The sequence below is a fragment of the Vipera berus genome (assembly GCF_964194415.1).
Source record: "Vipera berus genome assembly, chromosome: 1".
NCBI classification, from domain to species: Eukaryota; Metazoa; Chordata; class Lepidosauria; order Squamata; family Viperidae; genus Vipera; species Vipera berus.
In genome coordinates, this window is record NC_138202.1 from 51,071,445 (window position 1) to 51,092,959 (window position 21,515).

Consider the following 21,515-nt stretch of genomic DNA (forward strand, 5'->3'; position numbering starts at 1 on the left):
ATGTTTTCTGCTGCCTCCCATTTCCCGGCTTTAGATGGGTGGAAAACGCCTCTCCGTCGCTGGAGCTGGGCTGCAGGAGGCTTGTGGCATCGAGAAGTTGCCTCGGCCCCCCAGTCTCAACGCGCTGACTTCGCCACGGTGAACAGCAAAGTCGACTTCTACGTTGTGTGGTCTCTGCGCGAGCCGCCCCGCCAGCTGAGTAGGTGAGGTCTCCGGCCTGCGCGCGTTGTCCCGCGCCCAGAAGAGGAGCTGGGAAGGCAACGTTAGGCTGTTGCTATACATCAGGGGTCTTCAAACTTGGCCCTTTTATGACTTGTGGACTTCAACTCCCAGAATTCCTCAGCCAGCAAAGCTGGCTGAGGAATTCTGGGAGTTAAAGTCCACAAGTCATAAAAGGGCCAAGTTTGAAGACCCCTGCTATACATACATAGAAAGCTCAAACAACCGAGTTGCCTTTGCATTGTTGGCAATTGATTTATGTTGAGTGTTCCACATTTTTTGAAACAGTTCCGGTAACTAGGCCTTTCATTACTTACTCTCTTGATACCCAATGATGTTGGATTCAAATTTTAAATGCAGTTTTGGTCGCCACGATATAAAAAAAAAGATGTTGAGACGCTAGAAAGAGGGGAGAGAAAAGCCACAAAGATGATGAGGGGACTGGAGGCCAAAACATAAGAACGGTTGCAGGAATTGGGTATTTTAATGAAAAGAAGAACTAGGAGTGACATGTTAGCAGTGTTCCAGTTTCTCAGGGGCTGCCATAAAGAAGTGGGGGGTGGGGGTCAAGCTATTCTCCAAAGCACCTGAGGGCAGGACAAGAAGCAACGGATGGAAACTAATTCAAGGAGAGAAGCAGGGCTTTTTTTTCTCATAGAACGCTCAGAACGGAGTTCCGGCACCTTTTTTGGATAGAACCTTGTAGGGTAGGCAAGGCAAGTTGTATGACGTGTGTGAGTTCCGGCACCTTTTTCTTTTACAAAAAAAGCACTGGAGAGAAGCAACCTAGAACTAAGGAGAAATTTCCTAACAGTCAGAACAATTAATCAGTGGAACAACTTGCCTCCAGAAGTTGTGGGTGTTCCAACAATGCAGGTTTTTAAGAAGAGATTGGCGAACCATTTGTCTGAAATGATTTGGGGATTTTGTTTGAGAAGGGCGCTGGACTAGAAGACCTCCAAGGCAGCACCCCCCAACCTTTTGGGCACCAGGGTCCAGTTCAGTGGAGAGAGTTTTTTCTGCAGACTGGAGGGGGCGTGGTTTTGCATGCTGCCTGCATCCCATGGATGGGGTTTCATTTGTTTGCGTGGCCGGTTTCTGGCATGCCACAGCCTGGTGCCAATCCATGAACCAGGGGTTGGGGGACCCTGCTGCAAGTTCCCTTCCAATTCTGCTATTCTGTTATTCAAATAACCTATTAAGTAAGAGTGTGATTCATTTGCTTCAATGTGGAGCATGAATGGTTTATCCAATAATTTAGGGTTAACCTGAGAAACCTCTGATGAGTTCAGTAAGTCAACCTGATTTTAAAACGTTGCTTCAAAGACAAAAGTAAGCATATTTATACATTTACCTGCACAGAGTTTTCCCACAGTCTCAGCACACATTCTATATTATTAACTTAATTTTCTCTAGTGATTCTGCAAGCTTGTTGTGAAATACTTTACGAATTTCTAAAGAAAGGTCCATTACTATTACTACCATTACTATTTTATAAAAACAATGTTTTTGGGAGAAGAGAGTTGCCTCCTTTTTGCTGCTATACAGAGGTGAAGTTTTACATCTGAATATCTGGAAGCTATTAGATGTTCAGAGCAGCCAGAAAAGCAGTAGAGACTCTTCTACTAAAACTTGCCTTCCAGCTTTGGAAGCAGCTGTTCAATTTACTCAGTTCAACTGTTCAGTTCAACTTTTTCTCAAATTTGGGAATCGGCAACACAAGGGATTCTTACAAACAGAATCAGTAGAAAAATTGGCTTTGTCACATTAACTTCCGAAATGTTATCAAATGCTTTTGTTGACCTTCTTAACTAAAAAAATAAGCTTTGCTTACGTCTTACCACTTCATTCTTCAGTTGCCCCAGCTATTTCCCTCTCTGTCTCTTCCAAAGTAATGTTTATATTCTATCCCCTCTAAGCAATTGTCATCGGAAATGCTTCCAGACTCGCTTGCCGCTTCCGTTGCCAAAACAGTTTGTGATCTTCGGGTTGGGTGACTGGAGCCATTATTCTCAGAAAGCTAGCATTACTGTGGATGTACTAATAAATCCAGATATTAAGCCACAAAGGATTGGCAAGCTGGGATCCGAAACAAGGTAAATTCCATTTGGGACCCTTCCATTTGGGTCCTAGGTTTCAGCTTGGGCCTAAAATAGCATTGGTCATACTTTGGGGTAACCTCTGATGGGAACAGTACATCCATCTTTGATTTACCTGATCTCTTGGTAACCTTCAATATCATCCACTTAGGTTTAATTCAAGGTTATGGTTTTGATCTTTAAAGCCCTACATGGCATGTCTCATCTGTTCTGAGTGCTCTTTGTTTTTGATTCCTATTTTAATTTTGTGCACTTTACAAAGTCACATGTATGATATAGTGCTTTATGGATTCAATAAATAAATCTTAGATCCATGTATCTTATGTTTGTTTGAGCAGATGTTTGGTTTGGGAAGGCGACTGGAGAGTTGACATTCTCATGGCTTCATTTAAGCAGGCAGAGAATGGCAATCCTATTAAACTTCTTCTGACTGTCAAGGAAGAGGTAAGTAGACTTTATGTACTGATGTCTTGTTTATATGTTTCCTAGTGGCACTTGATCCTTGTAAATTTATTTAAATTTTTTACCATGTTTTTTAAAAAAAATAAAATTGTCTCCAACTTGCATTGTTTTCATCAGTGATATGATCAATTATCTGCTATGCTAAAAACTTTACCTGTTATTCATTACATGAAAGCTAGTAGGTCTACTCTTTAAACTCATTCCGATTTTAATGGTTCATTTCATGAATCCTAATCTATATTAGGATTGCTAAAATGTGAATGTGCTGTAATCAAAATAGCTATTTCCTGGAATCACTTTATGGTGGCAATCATCCAGGAGTAAAAGTACCAAGATAGAATGCCACTGACAGCAAGATGAAGAACTACACCATCGTCAGTACTGTAGTACTGGGGTTCTCAGATGAAGAAGTTGAGAGAAGGCAGTCTTATAGGTGTCCAGTACCTGTTTTCTCCAGTACCCAGGCCCATTTTTAATGGTTAGCTAGATAGTTCAGAGATAATGCTTAGCTGGAACCACAATCATGCCTCTATGTCAATGTTTCTCAAACCTGGCAACTTTAAGAATTTTGGGAGTTTAAGTCCATGAATCTTAAAGTTGATAAACACTGTCTTATGAAAACCAGAAATACAATGTAATAATATAATGTAAGGCCAGCTGCTTCAGCCATTAATGATCCAAATCATTAGTACTTTATTAAGAACTGATCTTATGTTCACTAGCAATATGAACAGATAAGATGATGCTGGCTGCAGTACCTTGGGGTTGAGGAACAGACTCAATAAGGTCTAATTTCCTCTCCTTTTATTCAGTCCATGCCTCTTCTTTTTAGCAACAAACACCACTTCTCCTTTGTACATCACATGTTGGTAAAGTTGTAGCTGGTGTTCTCATATTTGCATCACTTTCTTAACTGTTCTATAGCACCTCTATTTAATATTTCGGGAACCAAAAACCAATCAGTCACCTGTTCTCCCTGAAGGCAAGCTCCAAAGATTGGAGGAACTCTGTATGATAGATTTTATATATCAGAGACCTATAATTACCTTATTTATGTCTATTAAATAAATACATCTGAGATTAAGTAAAAGTGGAGATTTAAAGTAGAGTGGCTGTATCAGAAAACAAGCTACCTGATTTGGTGATGGAGAAGCTTCTTTTTCAACAGCCAAAAGTCTTCTCTGTCTCCCTGAGTTGGATTGGTGGATGTGTTTCCAAATCAAGGTGGTTCCAAGCTTAAAGCACGACTTCTTAACATCTGTTGATCTTGCAGTCCTGTTCTTTTGCTTCCAGTTTCCTGTCTATAAAAAAAGGAAAGACATTTTTAAGCCACACTTGATTTATAGTATAGTATAGTATAGTATAGATGTGGCTATGCACTTTTCATGGCAGGAAATGTTACTTACTTTTTGATTTCCAGCTCTGACTGGATGGTGGGGCTGAAGAAGCTTCTTGAATGAGAAGCGAAACGTCTTCAAAGAAAAACAAGAAAGTCCAGTTGCCTCTTGAAAAAGCACCTTTGGGACTCACTTATGAACATTCCTTGTCATATAAAAGAGAACATGATAATAAGGTTTTCTAGTGTGCCTGCTCTCATTAAGACGCTTGTTTTTAAATATAGAAAATTTCAGAGAGTAATATCCTGGCATTGGTAGTCTGAAACCGTATTTTACAGAATTCTGTTATTTTGGCCTGTATAATACATACAGTGGTTTCAGTTTATGGAAAGTTGTTCAAAGTCTTAGAGCCTACAGTAATTTTAGAAAATTAATGTCACAAGATGCTTCATTCTATGTGTACCTACTAAATCAGACAAAACATACATCCTCCCTCCCAGAGGGGCTGGCTGGATCTTGCTGGAATATTCAGAAACCTAGTTTATGGAGTATTTTTTTTAATAAGGCTATTTATAGGGCCTGGATAATTTCTGATGTAATTCCATCTAGTTTTCTGATGGGCAGGATAGAAATCAGAGTTCAGCAATGTGCCATAAAGAACCTGTGCCTGAAAAGAACTACTCCCCACCAATGGAAAAGCTACTGATGCTACCTGCTCCTACAGAGCTGCAGGCTAAGAAGATAACTTGTCTATCTCACCCTACTCAATTAAATAAAGCCAGAAGGACTCTGTTTGAAGTCTCGGCAACCCACAGACAAGATGAATCTGAAGGTAAAAGGTCTTCAGTTACCTGTTTACAAAACTAAATAGCCTTATTGCCATAGCATTCCATCGTCCAGTTTCGACTCACAATAATACCTTGTGAAGTAGGTTTGGCTGGGCAAGAGTGACCCACCTTAGATTGCTCAGTGATCTTGCATGGCTGAAATTGCATTATCTTTTCCAAGATGTTACATTGGGTATCACCATGGAAGAATTTATTTGTGCACCCTTCTAATTCATGGTACAGGTAGAGCGATGGTTTGTGTGTTTAGTATAAATAATAATAACTCAGTACTCTGTGTCAAAAACTATGGATATAAAGCTATTAAATTTATGCTAAATTATCTTGAATGTGCATTCTAAAACACATAAATTTAAAGTCTGGTAATACTGGCATAAGAGACAGCTTGGTCCAGGTCAGAATTTCTTGATTTTGGTAACTTTAAGATGTATGGACTTCATCTCCCCAAATTCCTCAGCCACACATTTTAAAGTTGCCAAAGTTGAGAAATGCAAGTGGTTAAAGTGCTGGAGAAGAAGCAGTTAGAACAAAATTCTAGTCTTGCCAGGACCAGTCATTCAATCTCAGTTCAAGTGAAGGAGGAAAGCAATGTCAATTGTGAAAAGGATGCCTGGAAAACTGCATGGATTTATCCGCACAGTCTCTAGGCACCAAGTCTGACTGGGAGTGCATGTGAGTGGAACCCTACCATACTCAGCATCAGAAAAATGGGGGTGTACTGTTAGTATTAAGATGCTTTTGGACTAAAAATCAATTCTGTGAATTTTCTCTGCAGATTTGGAGGTTAAAGAGTTGCAAGGTAAAGATGTTTTTTAAAAATTCTTTTTATTGAACTTTGCTTGGTGTATCTAGATCAGCAGTTCTTAGTTGTGTTTAATATCCACCTTGTGTGAGTAATTAATATTATTTCTAGATGAGAAAGTAAAGGTCTCCTGTTTGTCATTTTGTTGTACTCTGTCCTTTCTTCAGGAGGAAGAATAGTAGAAAAATAATTAAAACATTAAGCTGCTGATGTTTTACCACTCAGGGGCAACAAAGATGCAACACACAAGGATAGTCTTTTAAGTCAATAATTTAAATTTGCACTCATTTATTTTTTTTAAATATATTTTATTAATTTTTACAATAACAATCTTTAGTGCTTAGTGGATAATGCGTTGTCTGGGTTCATATATTTAAAAACAATAATAATTAATTTCTGTAATTGATCAATATGTTAGATGATAATATATTTCCTTGATCCTCTCTTCTTCCAGTAATATTCTCCTTTTATCTACATTAAACAAATATAATTCTTAATACTTTCAATAGATACAGATTTGGATATAAACATTTTTCTAGTATTTGTACATATAACAATAACATCAATATATAACATCTTTTCCATCAGCTTATGTTTCAATTGTATTTATAGAAGTCATCTTATTAAGTCATTATATGTCCTGGTCTCAAGATTCTTATTTAAGCTTAATTTCCCCTCAGTATTGAAACCACTCTTATCAGTCATAATTTTCTCAAAATTCATTTGAATATCCAAACTTTTCAGTCAAATTCACCATCTCAATATTTTTAGATTTCATATATTATAAAAGTATTGTACTACTTATATATCTTATCCCTCTTACTATAAGGCCCCTTTATGTCCAAGCTTTGTCTATTCTTTTAAACATGTTCAAACAAGTATTTAATTATATAGTGCACCATCTAGCAATCTTATTATAAGGCTCTTTATATCCAAACTTTATATTTTTAACTGTATTCAAACTGGTGCTTAGTCATATAGTATTCCATCTGGTAAGTTGAATCACATCTCTTAAATCTAATTCTAATCTTCTTCTTTTGCCAGGTCGCTTTCCAAATCAGTAGCTTTAGCTTGCCAGGTTGTATTTTTGTAGATATTGTTGGGAATACAAAAGACTAAGTAGAATATTCGTTTTCTCTCTCGCACGTTTTAATGATTCTCCTGACAGCTTTTTAATCCATTTTATTAAATCTTCTTTTTTGTCCTCAAGTTTGTTTTGAAGTCCTGGAAGGTAAAACATCTTTTTTATTTCCTTTGTTGTAGAAAAATTTTGCAGCTTTTCTTTTCTTTGTATTAAGTTGTAGTTCTCTTCATTTGTAGCTTCCATATTTAAGTCATTTTCCTCTGATTTGTATTCTATTGTCTGATTTATTTGTTCATTCTTTATATTCATTTTTTGAGCATTAATTGTCAGTTTAGGTTAGAGATATGTTCATTTATGTTATCAAAGTTGTTTTTAATCTCATCATGATTTAAGACAATAGTCATTTGAATCTGTCTCAGCATTGCATATATTTTCTCCTGGAATGTATTTGCTTTCTCTTGAGTTATTGTTCCTGCACATCTCTGTTGTTCCATGCTGGGGTCTTCAGCAGGAGGTGTTAGGTATGGTTTTCTGTCACCTTTAGATAAATATACAACATCCATTTTATCTCCCGCCTCTAAGTAGTTTTTCACCAATACCATAGTCTCTAATTAGCTTTATCAAAGCAAAATCCAAAATCCAAACAACCAAATCTTGTGTAGTTCTTATCTTTATATATGGTTTTTGTAATCCAATATGTTTCCAATTATCAAAGCACCACTGAAAACAGTATTTTGTAACAGTTCTACTTTTCAGGGGTCTTATGATTATCAGCCAGCCAAGATTCCTGTCCAAAGAGTTTAACCACCTGAAAGCTTTCCAGTAACTTCCCCTTTAGAAAATTAACCAAAGGCCAAGGTTTTTCTTTCTCTGCAAACAGTTCTTAAACTTAAAAATGCAGCTCAGTATGTTTATAATCCCAGAAGGTCAGCAGTTTCTAAACATGTATAATTTCACTCTGTAGTAGATAGCCCAATACTTTGTTCCCAGCTGTTTTTTGCTATTTCTGGGCATCTTGCCAATTTCTGAGTCAATGCAGCTTTAGTTTTCTCTAACCCTCCACTAGGTGTCAATTGCTGTTCATTTTCCAGCTTTTAAAGCAAAGAGTTGTTGTTGTTGTCGTCGTTATTATTATTATTTTATAATTTCATCAATACCTTTTCAGGTATGGAATTTTAACAGTTTTATTAGTTTTCAAATTTATCCAGACTTTTAAACCTTATTTCAATATATGTTTGTTCCCCATAAGAGTTTAATTCGCCACTTCCATCTATGGAAGGGTGGGGGTATAATCCCCTCCCTTCTCACTTTGGGAAGATTTTTGCTTCTTGGGAATCTTTTCCAGGCAATCAGATACAAAATAGGAGAGAGAAGACCAAATTCCTCACCCAGTTTCAAGCACGCTGTTCACTGTTGTTCTGGTTAGTGCCTTTGGACTTGGACTGCAAGTAGCTTGGCCTGGTCACTGAGGTGTGGCCAGCCTTCTCCTGTCAGGTCAGAGGACTTCCCCCGGATCGAGCAGGATGATTGCCATCGTTCAAAAATCATCAGGGTGCTCCTCTTTCTTCATTGCCTCTCTGGGGTGACTTTAGACCCATTTAGAGTCCTTGCACTCATTTATTACAGGACTTTCAGAAAGTTTAAAAGAATTACCGTAGTTGTGTTCTGGGATGCCAAGGACTACCTATAGAAAGACACTAGATATACTTAGGAATTTGTATTTTTGTTTTTTTGGAATATTAAATTTTAATATATAATTAAATAACATATAAATAACAAAATAATTAAACACTAATAATAGAAATACAGTAACCCAAAATATCAATGATGTATCTCTCTGATAAAACCTAAAAATGAAACTTACACTGATGGCTCCAGAATGAATCCTGAAAAGCCCTCAGGGAAAGCCAGGTCTTTTTAGTTTTTTGGAAGACCGTAAGAATTGGGACCATCAACCTTGTGTGTCAGGAAATAGGAAGGGAGCTTCTACTCCTTCCGGCCCCCTCATGTTGCATCTCCTGATAAGTGGAGTCCCTGGGCAGGTATTTTTTGACTGACTGGATCAGCCGGCAGATTGATAAAAGTTATCTCTTTTATGGAAGAACAATGATTTGATATTGATATTTCAGTAAGAATGAGGCCATTTCATACAGTGTTAATTATGATACTATCTATCATGCACTAAGCTTATAGGAATAGGCTCTCCTGAATTATTCTTTCACAATGAAATGGTTTCTGTGGCCTGGTTCTGTTGACTGACTCTACTTCTACTGGTTGTCTTTAGCATGTCCGAGTGCTCGATGGTGTCACGCTATGTGCCTGTGTGACACAGATACAGCAGTTCTGATTGGTGGTGAAGGATCTAATCAACAATTTTGCAAAGATGTTCTCTGGAAACTGGAGATTGGTGAGATAGTTCTGTGCTTCTAATATTGATATGCCTTGTCTGCAAGCCATGGGAAGAAAACATTCCAGATCTTCTAATTTGTAGGGACCATTAGCTGTCGTACAATTTGAGTTTAAAGTTACTGGAATCAACTTCCATTGAATAACATTGGGGGATGCCTTAGGCTTAAGGAAAATGTCTCTGAATTTCACAAATACAAGATTATGCGTCTTCTCTGTTTACTGTATATCTTCTAATTCACAGATAATGACTTTTGGTTCCCTATGGATTTCCCAACACAAAATTCCATACCACAGTGTTCCCGCGGTCACAGTGCCACTTATGACCCAGACACCAAGCGCATCTACATATTTGGGGGCATAAAAGAGGGGAGACGCTACAACAGCATCTATGTTTTGGATACAACATCTTGGAAATGGCTTCATGTTTTTGTGAGTAGAAACCAAACATCGGGCACTGTAGCTTCAACTTGCTTTTTGTGTGCCTATTTTTTGTTTTTTTGCAATTTTCTTATTCTCTTTTGTAAGAAATAAGAGTTCAAATACAATGGCAAAAAGTGGACTAATTCATGTAGGAGACAGAAAACAGGAGTAAATAGAGCAGGTGAGATTTTTCTGGTAGATTGCAGTTAGAAACTGGATGGATGCTATCCAGTAATGCCATTGAGAGAAGGAGAGCCCCCACTGCTGCGGATACTAAGTCAGATTTGCCTGCTGACTTGGGTTGTGATGTGGTTTTTCCTTTCTTCTCTCAGGCTAAAGGGAACGTGCCCACTCTGGCCTTTCACAGTGCAACTGTCTATCGCAAGGAATTATTTGTCTTTGGAGGAGCTTTCCCTAAAATGTTGTCCTTGGAGATGGGTGCCTGCAGTAATGCACTTTTTATTTTCAACCCTGACTATGAAATTTGGTACCAACCTATTGTGGAGGGGGAGAAGCCACTGCCAAGGCTGGGGTGAGGCATCTCGTCTTGAACTCAGAGGAATCTGAAATAGGCAAGATTTATTTCCTTGGTCTTTTTCTGCGCTAAAAAGTGAAGCAGCGGTTTTTTGGGTGCACTTTTATTTTAGCTAGAAGTGAATGTTTCTTTTTTTCATACTATTGTATGATATTCCTTTGATAAGTTCAAAATCACATGGAGAGAGCCTTGGATAAACCTATCATTTGAGTTTTTCTATGGAACTCATTTTAAGGAATCGTATGCATTTATGTACTTACGCTGATTTCTTCTTTGTAGCCATTGTATTTTTCTATCCTAGTCATTATTACTGAACACTGCAAAGCAGTTATATCTCTTAGCAGTAGCAGAAGAAAGGATTTTAAGTAAGATCCATTTATCATGACTGGCAAGACACTTCCACTCATAATGGAACATTTGTGACTTCCATGGCCTTTCTCTGTAGGCATTCTTTTAGATCATATTTCACACTGATACTCAACAGCTTTGTTGGTGCTTCCATTTATAAATTAAGAAATCTCAGAAAACGAAAATGGGATCAATGATACAATAAACACCATTGTGGACTCTTGAGTATGCTAGTTAATGCCATTCCCACTATCAGATTATCCTTCTGATAGTTTGTGTCCTTGATTTTTATTTTAAATAAATATTCAAGAATCAAGAATATAAAATATTGGTTAATTGATGCATTTGTCCCGTCAAGGCGTCAAACAATAATGTATGAACAAGATTTCTATCTAGTATGTTTGAGTTTTTATGTTCTCTGCCCTTATCTCAAAGTCATTCAGCTACTTTGTTGAAGAACAAATTAGTCATATTCGGAGGCCAGAGGACTTCTACATACCTGAATGACACACATATCCTTGATCTAGGTAAGAAGGGCACAATGTTTGCCTTCTTAAATGTCACCAGGATTTGGACAGTGTAAAGAGCCCACCTTTATAGGCAGCTCAATTTGATGAGAACGAAAGATTATCCTGAAATGGAACCTGCCAACTCATGAAGAAAACTCACAGAATAGTAAATGGGAGTAATTTCACTTCATGGGAAAGGCAGTAATAAAGTTCTGACAATAGCACTTGTAGGTCTTGTAACAGGACTGATGACTTGGATAATGAAATAAAACTGTATCCTTGGACTATAAATCCTTTAAAGAAAGGAAACTATGGCAACAAAAACAACAAAAAGGTGTTGCAGTACTTAATTGCAGTTTTTGTAGAACAGAATAATTTGGTTGCTAGATGATGTATCAATGCATTCTATGCCCATTTCATTTTTGTTATTGCTCTGATACAATGGAGTCTAATCTATGCAAATAGGCACTTCAGCTTGGTCTTTTTGAAGTGCTACAAAAAGCACTGAGACAGGTTTTGTGTGTGTGGGGGGGGGTCCAAAACATCTTCTAATTATTTTATCTCATATTTTTAGGTTTTATGGAGTATAAAGCAGTTCCATCTCTCTCTGGACAGCCTTCTCCTCGCAGGTTTGCTCATGGTGTTATATGTGCTCTCTTGCATTAACTGCTGTGCTAGCAAATAAGTTAGAAACAGCTACTTTTTTATCAAATTTATATGGCTGCCCATCTTGGCATCTCTGGGTTAGATAAAGGAATGAACTTTAAACTCTTACTCTTTAGAAGTTTGTCAATTTGTAAGCAAACTCAGTCCTGAAGCATTTATTATGAAACTTTGCAGGTCCTAATATTCTACTCATGCTGGTAAAGGATGCTGATATAAATATGGCTAGAATGGCTAGAAGGAAATTTAGATACTTAAAAGTCTTAAATCTATGCCTCTATACAATTTGAGAACCTCACTAGACCCAGGCCTTTACCACTTCATCTACTGCCCCCCTGCTTCTGTAAGGGAGATGGCCGGTTAAGAAATATGAAATATAAATGAATAAAATAAACAATTGTTTTGTGGAAGATCTGCAGGTAGTCCTCAAATTGTGACCATTTATTTAATGACCATTAGAATTTACAGTGGGGCTCAAAAAAATCACAACCAGTTATGACGGTTGCAGCATCCCTGCGTTCATGTGTTCAAAATTCGGGTGGTCAGCAAAAAGGCTGGTATTTATGACAATTGCAGCATCCTGGGTGGGAGGGGAGTTGTCACATAATTGCCATTTGGTACCTTCCCAGGGGACTTCCGACAAGGAAAATCAATGGAGGAAGCTAGATTCACTTAACAACGATTCTCTTAATGACTGCTACACAAATAATTGTAAAAATCAGGCGTAACTCACTTAATGACTGCATCACTTAGCAAGTTTCTTCCCAGTTGTGATTGTAAGTCAAGAACTACCTATACTCCAGTCTAATACGCTTTTTCATATAAAAGGATAGAGTAGGGTTTTCCAAATAGTATATTTGGGAAAAAATAAGGCACTGGGCATATCTGTCTAGAAAAGATTCCCAGGCATGGGAAGTAAATCTGATACAGGTTACTTACAACAGTTTATTTAGTGACCATTCAAAGTTACAACGGCACAAAAAAAGGTGACTTATGACTGTTTTTCACACAACTTGTTGCAGCACCCCATAATCACATCAACAAAGTTCAGACACTTGGCAATTGACTTGATATTTATGACTATTGCAGTGTCCTGAGATCATATGATCCTCTCTTGTGACCTTCTGACAAGCAAAGTCAATGGGAAAGCCAGATTCGCTTAACAACCGCGTTACTAACGACAGCAGTGATTCACTTAACAACTGTGTCAAGAAAGGTCATAAAATGGGGCAAAACTCATTTAACAAATGTCTCACCAACAGAAATTTTGGGCTCAATTATGGTCGTAAATAAAGGACTACCTATACTTTTGTGTTGAAGGCTAATTAGAAGTGGCTAATTTTCGGATGATCTATTTGGCTTCTAGTTTCCATGCTGCTATCCAAATCTCTGATCAAAAAATGTTGATAAGTGGTGGCTGTAATGTCAGAGCAGCTTTTCAGGATGCCTTTATCTTCCATTTAGGTAAGTTATAAAAGCCTACCATAAATAAAACTGCCCCTTAGCCCTAGAAAACATTTGCCAGGACTCATCATTTTCTTTTCATTGCAGATACCTTGACTTGGAGTGCAATTAAGCATAGTGATCTTTGCGCTGTGCCCCGGGCAGGCCACACACTGCTCAATTTAACTTGCACTAACCTGACAAACATGGATAAGAAGACTCAGAGCAAACACAACATGTGCACAGTGCTTGTCTTTGGAGGTTCAGACCATGCTGGCAAGTTTTATAACAGTACAAACAAATTCCAGCTTGATTTTCAAAACTAAATAAGTGTCTGCTAAGAGTCCACCTGAATTGTTTTGACTCCATGGCAAGATCAAGACCCAGAAGAGCAGAAACTGGACATCAGAATAATAAAAATGAATTGATAACTTATGTCAAAAAGCACAGGGCTGTTGAAGCTTTACCAGAGATTGCTTTAAGGTTTGATTTCTTAGATCAGCGTTTCTCAAACTTTAAGATATGTGGGCTGGGACCTGAAATTCTGGGAGCTGAAATTCACACATATTAAGGTTATCAAGACTGAGAAACTGTCTTAGATCTTACTCTGAATTCAAAGTGTGTCACAAAGATGTCAGCCCCTGCCTTTATTTTTAACATGAAAAGGTGTGAGGGAGGTGGACACTTCTCACTTTGCTGTCATTATCTCAGTTATTTTTGTTTTTAACCCCTACAGCTTTATCTGTGATGGCAGTTAATGTCTTAGCTGAATTCAGTAGCTCAGCATCTTCACATTTTAGCTTGTCAGCAGTTGAGAGGGCAAAGGAGGAGAGGCAGCACCACCAAAATAAATATTTTGGAGAAGGCTTAGTGCTTCCATGGAAAGATTGATCAATGATATTTTAATATTGCTGTGAAATATATTGGTCTGGATTTCCCAATGTGTTTTTATACATTTGGTTTGTTCCTGTTGTCTCTTCCTAACCCATTTTGTTTATCTTTTTTCTTCATGCCAAATCTAATAAAGCAAGCATAAGTATTTGAACTTGGATATATAGATCTTGGCCATTGGTATGAAGATAAATATCTTCTCAACATCTTAGAAACAATCATTTTGAAGCTTCTATATGCCTTCTGCAGATCATAGGATTTTGTTTGAGGTGCATAGCTCTTTAGCAATCTGTGTGCTTTTTTTCCTGGAAAATCTACAATCCCTGTGAGGATTAGAAAACTTCTAGGTCCTGCCAATTTCTTGCATGAACTTCTGTTGTTAGAACTTACTATACTAAAGGATAAGTTCCCTAACTTTCAATATTTCTGAAATGCTGGTATATGCTGGCTAATGAACGGGCAACTTATGGCTCTAAAGCAACTCCAACTGCATCATCAAATTTTGCCAAAAAGCAGTGATACCGTTTGCTGCTGCTTAGGTAACACATAAAAGCTGTTGTGGAAGTTCTTAAATAGTCCTTAGCAAAAAGGAGATATGCACTGAACAACATGCTATTAGACTAAAAGCTGGCAAACGTTTGACATGTGACTATTCTTTTTCAGGCCCAAACACTATTTGCTTGCCAGTATCTAGAACTTTTTCAAGTTCTTTAACTTTGTATATGGTCTAATTATAGATTAGTACCTTTGCTATTTACACAAAGCAATGCTGCTTTTTTTTGAACTTCACAAGAAAAACCCACAAACACTTATCTTTTGATCTGCTTCATGATTGCATTACAATTGTCACACATGATCAAAAATGTATTTTACTGCAGCTATGTACTCTACAATTGCACTCTTTTTTTAGTCTTAGATTTGCCACTCTTCCACATGAAACCCTCAAGTTTTTTCCAGAAAATCTTAGAAAAAGGAGAGTCCCATTTAATTTTGGATCAGTTTCCCTCACAGTAAAACAAGCAGTTGAAGAACTTTAGGATCTTAGTTCTGGAGGTGTATCTGGCTGCCGGGAAGGATGGCTGCTTTGAAATGCTTCCAATTCTAGGAGAGCTCTGTTGATTCTGCTTATTGTGGGGTATGGAGTCAGATCCACTTTAAATCTGGTAAGAGAAAATTAAGCATTAGGTACATCTGTGTTACTGTAAGGCCAAGCCATTTTGTTTAAGATACATTTAAGTCAATAGGAAGCAAAACAAAGATCTGTTACAATCTGTTCACAAGAACATATTTTGCATTGAGTGATAAATGGCAATTAGAAGAAAAGTGAAGAGATCAATGAAAGGAGACAAGTACTCCAGCCCCTTCCTTTATTTGTATAATTGAAATATCTATTATATGAATACAAGAAAAACAGGAATGTTTTCAAAATACTGCAGAAAAAGAACAGATGAGTATTCCTTTCACACCTCCTAAAGCAGGGGTGTCAAACTCACATTTCACTGAGGGCCGCATCAGCATTGCGGTTGCCCTCAAGGGGCCGGGTGGGCGTGGCCTACTGGGTGGGCGTGGCTAGAGTGCGTATGGCCTACTGGTTGGGCGTGGCCAGCTCTACATCGTTCGCATCAAGGGTGCCTATGGGGGCCTGGGCAGGAGTGGGACAGATCTGAGGGTCTCTGGCAGAAGGAGGGTCTCTGGGCCAGGGCCAAGGCAGTGGGGGCCGTTCCATCACTGTTTCCAGGATGGCTTCGCGGGCCACATGAAACCACTTCGCGGGCTGGATCCGGCCCCCAGGCCTTGTGTTTGACATGTCTGTCCTAAAGGGTAACAATCTATCTCCTGAGAGTTAGAAAGAGCAACAAAGGCAAAAAGGAGCTCCTACTTTAATATACTCAATTTATCTCTTTCCAAATTTCTGTAACCGAAGTCCTTTTTCCTTTGAAATAAATCTGACGAATAAGACTTTGAGAATCTAGCCATCTTCCTTGTAACTGTTGTTAGTGGCTTAACATTCTGGGTTTACAAAAATTCAGGCGGTGAAAAAAAAGACGGGCAGAACTGGAAGAGAAACTGAATAAACTTTGGACAGAAGCGGGATAAAAAGAAGACCGATGTCATGGGATTGCCAAGAAAAATGGACGTCCAGGTAAAAGGAAGCAGGGGTCTTTGCTTCAAGAAACATGGGAATTTTGATAGAGGGATATGCTGTACACATATGCTGTAGAACAGACTTTCTGTGCACTGTGAGGAGAAATGGAATGTTCTTATTTTCTATCAGTTTGAAAAATTAGATTTTTACATCAGTTCTGAATCAAACCTCTGGTAATTAATCAGAAGGTATTTTCATAATTGTTATATGTATCCCTTGTCGAAACAAGGTAGGGGTGTGTGTGTGTGCAAATACTGAAACAAACGCTGTAATATCACACAATGTATGAAATAGGAACACATAGTGCAATGCTCATTTAGTCATTTTGATGAATAATAATAAATAATAAACCTTTATTGTCAAAGTACAACATGTGTACATTGAGATTAGCTGAGCCTCCCCCCCCCCGTGCTCCCTCCCCCCAACACACAGTGACAACAAACCCTCCATCCTACCACACCATGTGAACCAACTACACCACACACTGGCCTCCCAAGTCAATTCTGCATAAGTTCACAGAGATTATATCCCGTTCAAAAGCCTAACAGCCCACGGATAAAAGCTGTTTTTCAGCCTGTTGGTACGGCTGGCTATACTCCTGTATCTCCTACCCGATGGTAGGAGAGTAAAGAGATACCGTCCAGGGTGTGAGTCATCCCTGAGAATTTTCCTCACTCTTCCAAGGCAACGAGCTCTGGCGATGTCATCCAGTGGTGTCAAGGGACAGCCCACAATGTCTTGTGCTGTGCTCACTACCCTCTGTAATACTTTCCTGTCCGCGGCTGTCAGACCAGCATACCAAACCACAATACCATACGAGAGGACGCTCTCTATAGTAGACCGGTAAAAGAGGGTCATTAGCCGTTCTACCCTGTTCTTCCGCAAGACCCTGAGAAAGTGAAGCCTCTGTTGGGGCTTTCTAGCCACCTGGGTTGTGTTAACTTTCCAGGTCAGATCTTCACAGAGGTAGACTCCCAGAAATTTAAAGGAGGAAACTCTCTCCACACAGTCCTCCCCGATGTAAAGTGGGGCAGGTTCCTCCTTTTTTCTCCGGAAGTCTAACACCATCTCTTTTGTCTTGCCGATGTTTAGGTGCAAGTTGTTGTTACTACACCATATAGATAGTTTTTGTACCTCCGCCCTGTATGCTGTCTCATCCCCACCTGTAATAAGACCCACCACAGTTGTATCATCTGCGAACTTGATTATTGCAGTGGATGGGTCGGATGATACACAATCATATGTGTGTAAAGAGTACAGGTAGGGGCTAAGCACACAGCCCTGTGGCGTGCAGGTGCAAAGCTTCAGGGAGGTGGACTAGATCCTGCAGATACTCATCTGGACCCTATCTTTTTATAGAGAACTTTCTACTATGGTTTGCCTGGGGCATTTGCTTTGCATTTTCTTCTAAATTTTCTCTTTAGTTGCTAAAACTGATCAAGGCAACTCTATAAATTCCTTTCTACAGCACTGAACGTATTTACTTTAAATTTAATAGTTAAAAGTAAGGTATATTTTATCTTCTTTTTTAAAAATAAAATTTGATTTTGTTTACCTCCTGAGGGCAGGAAGGAACAAACTTCTAGTTACACAAAGGTGTTTTTTCCCCCAAAAGGCAACTGGACTTTCTTGGTTTTTGTCCTTTCAAAATGTTTTGCTTCTTACCCAAGAAGCTTCTTCAGTTCTAACTAACTGATGGGGAATGGAAAGATTTATATTCTTTGCAGTCATTTGATTATTAGACTTTAGCACCTCTAGTTACATACTTACATACTACATGGCACTAAAGTAGCATTATTAAAATTATTTCTATTTTTTCTTTACTTTTTAATTACCAGAAAGGGCATAAGGAAGATGATCTTGATGGAGATATGCAGGAACTAAGCAGAGATGCTGAGACATTTTTTTTAAAGTCCCAAACAGGATAACATTCAAAAGTAGGTCAGTCGGACTCCTCCCTGATTTACTGGAATATAAGGTGAGGTGGGATACGACAATCAAATTCTGTTATTGCCAATTTTAATAAATGTAAGATTAACACCCTTCTGGTCTAGGCTACCTAATGGGGTGGAGGGGAAGACATGAAATGTTTCTTGGAAGTTAGGTAGCGGTAATGGGAATTACCAAGCTGCTTACGCAAAGCAGGAATTGAAGCAGGGTAGGAAGACCCAGAAGACTTCTAGAAGTGAAATGTTGAGATTCCCCAGATTTCTAGTCTATGGGCGCTGCCATTCAACTGAATGCTAAGTAGTATTCTTCTTTATACAGTCAGATGCCTCACTGGATTATAGTTTAAGTCTTTAAAGTGATACGAAAGTGTCTTGATTACTTGTCAGGCTGTCATCCCCCTTAGAACTTGCGGAACTCCATTTTCCTTACCTCTCAGCATTGTATACTTGGGGGACCAAGCAAAGGTCTGCCATGGTCACCTGAAAAAAAGCACAGATAAATATCAATTCAAGATGCTTTCTCCTGGAGCTAAAGTTTGTTATAAGGCATCAATCCAGAGGAAATTGTATGACTTTTGTGATGTAGAAGTTAAAAAAAAGGTGATTCTTGATAGTTTGGCCCCAGGACTGGTTGCTGGCTTTGCACAATTTTCCCCCCAATATCTTATATTAAGAAGTGACTGTAGATCTCAATTTACAACTGGTAGCTTAGAGACCATTCAAAGTTACAATGGAGGTACTCCCTGGGGGTGTGTGTACTTGTGACCTAATTCTGAAGAATGCCTCCCCTGCAATCATGTGACCATACTTTGGGTGCTCGGCAACCAGTCTGCATTTACAGCTGATTGCAACATCCTGCAGTCAAAATGACTTTATTTTATGACATTTTTGCTGAAAACTGGCATTTACTTTTGGTAAAAATGGCCCATTGATTGTTAAATGACCATGGCATTTGCTTAGTAACCATCACAACCTATGTTGATGACCTGTTTTATGGTTAACAACAACCTAAGACCATTATGGTCATACTACCTGTGTACGCCATTTGCTTATGGGATTTTTGTTGGGCCATTTCATGCTGGATCTATTCACTGATGCCAGGATACAGACAAATTATTTCTTCCTTTCTTAGACAAATGAATTCTGGAATGCTCCCTAACATACTGATTAATGAAACATTACTAATTATGGGTTTCTGAGGCTTCTTTATGATCAGAAACGTATGATCTCAGCTTGTGATACCTCATCCCCAACACAGTAGCAGCCAGCTGTTTCTTGCAGGATCTGTTCCAAAGCTGTAGGAAGAGAAAATAGAACTATTGTTGGAAATCAGGAATGATGTTAAGCTTAAACCAACTGCCATTTACAATATTCTGAGTACAAGGTAAACAGTATAAAAGAATGAAATAATCCCTGCGTATTTTGTTTAATTTGTTGTAGCATGTAAAAAGTAGGATTTGGGCTGAAACATTTACTTGGGTGGGGAAAACATACTGTCAACTTATTCAAGATAAAAATGTCACAGAATGTCTTTTTGATTAGAGCCACAACCAACAGTGTCTATCTAGTTCAGCATCCTACACTTTTCCACCTCTTTTCCCAGCCAGTATTACTGAGCAAATTCTAATAGTGGCGACAACGAATATTCTTTACTGTAAGTAAGAGCCACTGGTACCTTCCATGAATTTGTTTCAAACCTACCCGAGTTAGTGGTCATCAGTGCATTATGTGGTAATAAGTTAAGCATAATTTAAGTATATGCTTATAAAGAAATATTTGCTTTTGTCAACCTTAACAATCCAACTCTTCCACTTCATTAGAGGACTGCTGATACGAGCGGACAGAAAGCTATTCTAGAGACCTGATAACTATTTTTTGCCTCATACATAAAATAGTATGGCACTGAAAAAGATCCATTGCATAGAAAAGTGCCCAAAGAAATAATTGGATCGGGAAACCAGCATATAAGGGGAAAGGGTTTAAATCTTTTATACTCTCTGGTTCTTTCTGTTTGGGGGGAAAATCACCAGCTCCCTATATCCTCATTTTAGAAATCATGTGAGAACATGGGCTTGTGAATCCTGTTGTTAGTTGCTGAGCGACTAGTTTCTGATCTCAAACACATCTAGGTGCTCAGATTTGTTTCTGAATCTGTTTGTACTTACACCGACCCCTACTCACGAGTGGTTATTGAACACATTGCTAGAGTCCTGATGATAGAATGGATTGTACCAGCAACTGGAGGGAGGAATGTCTCTTTTCAACTGCAATCCTAACACAGTGTCAAGGAAACCACATTATTCATTTTCTACTTCTGTTACTATTTTGTACTGAACCATATATTATTAAGCAGCATCTATTTCACTTGAAGTACAACCCCAGCTGCAGTCCATAAAATTTCATCTGAAGGATAACACATCTATAGTCCATAGATAACAGTATTTACACTATGACACTATCCTACTCCAATTATCTGTTCTACTCAATAAAATTTTAACATTTGAAGTTTTTTCCCCTCACATGTTTTCATTCAACCAGCGATAAGACTTTTATCATATTTTCCATGAGTGTCAGAAACCATCATTCATACTTGGATTTGACAGTGCATTTTAAAGTTTGACAGAAAGATAAACTGTAAAACATTATGGGGAAATTTCCTGGAGATCTATTCCCACTAAAATGGTTTCTCTAGGAAAAAGCTGAGGAATATTTTATTTAAATTATCCAGAAACTTCCTGAAGCGTTGCATTAGGGTAGTTGTTCTGTAGGGTCTCCCAGTACAAGACAGGCAGAAAAGAGGCTTCTTTGAAAAAAGCCTTTGTCACATTTGGAAATGACTTAAATCCAGATGAACAGCTCATACTGAAACTTGCCTTTGAAGCCTTGACAAATGATGTGTTGGCCCCAATCTAGTTTTTTCTCTCCCATCTGCTGCAGGACAGCCAGATTCTGAAAAATGTAAGGAGTGTATACACAGATTTAGGATATAGTTTGTCACTGAATGGACTTCCAGAAGCGGAATCCAAACAGAGAACCGGTTGTTCACATATATGAATTCCACCACTGGTTTTCAGTGACATTTCCTATAGTTGTCCTATGGCCATCCTTTTTGATAAAGATATTTTTGACATGGATGGCATTAAAACAAATAAAAAATAATGCTATCAACTGATGTTGAAGGTCAGAAATGTTAGTTACCCTGCAAAAATCATTATGTACATCAGACATGTTAAACACAAGGCCCGGGGGCCGGATCCGGCCTGTGAAGTGGTTTCATGTGGCCCGCGAAGCCATCCTGGAAACAGTGAGGGAACGGCCCCCACTGCCTTGGCCCTGAGATCCTCCTTCTGCCAG

At 38.5% G+C, this 21,515-nt stretch overlaps 2 protein-coding genes across 3 annotated transcripts in view; one reads left to right on the forward strand and one right to left on the reverse strand.

Moving 5' to 3' along the window:
- On the forward strand, nucleotides 1-13,199 carry LOC308665566 (uncharacterized protein; the record flags this gene model as incomplete). The annotated part of the gene is made up of 10 exons (XM_081323630.1): nucleotides 1-203; nucleotides 2,139-2,315; nucleotides 2,657-2,762; nucleotides 4,742-4,949; nucleotides 5,738-5,761; nucleotides 9,133-9,686; nucleotides 10,010-10,249; nucleotides 10,996-11,087; nucleotides 11,644-11,698; nucleotides 13,099-13,199. The coding sequence occupies 6 exons, from the start codon at nucleotides 1-3 to the stop codon at nucleotides 9,276-9,278; spliced, it is 864 nt and encodes a 287-aa protein (XP_081179756.1). The 3' UTR covers nucleotides 9,279-9,686; nucleotides 10,010-10,249; nucleotides 10,996-11,087; nucleotides 11,644-11,698; nucleotides 13,099-13,199.
- Nucleotides 12,208-21,515, reverse strand: part of GSTZ1 (glutathione S-transferase zeta 1) — a 24,457-nt gene continuing 15,149 nt past the window's right edge. For both annotated transcript variants that reach the window (XM_081313093.1, XM_081313094.1), the window contains exons 6-9: nucleotides 21,035-21,110; nucleotides 19,404-19,456; nucleotides 18,592-18,641; nucleotides 12,208-15,226 (exon numbers count right to left, since the gene is read on the reverse strand). In XM_081313093.1, coding sequence (XP_081169219.1) covers nucleotides 15,100-15,226; nucleotides 18,592-18,641; nucleotides 19,404-19,456; nucleotides 21,035-21,110 — 306 coding nt within the window. In that variant the 3' untranslated portion in view covers nucleotides 12,208-15,099. The remainder of the gene's footprint in view (nucleotides 15,227-18,591; nucleotides 18,642-19,403; nucleotides 19,457-21,034; nucleotides 21,111-21,515) is intronic.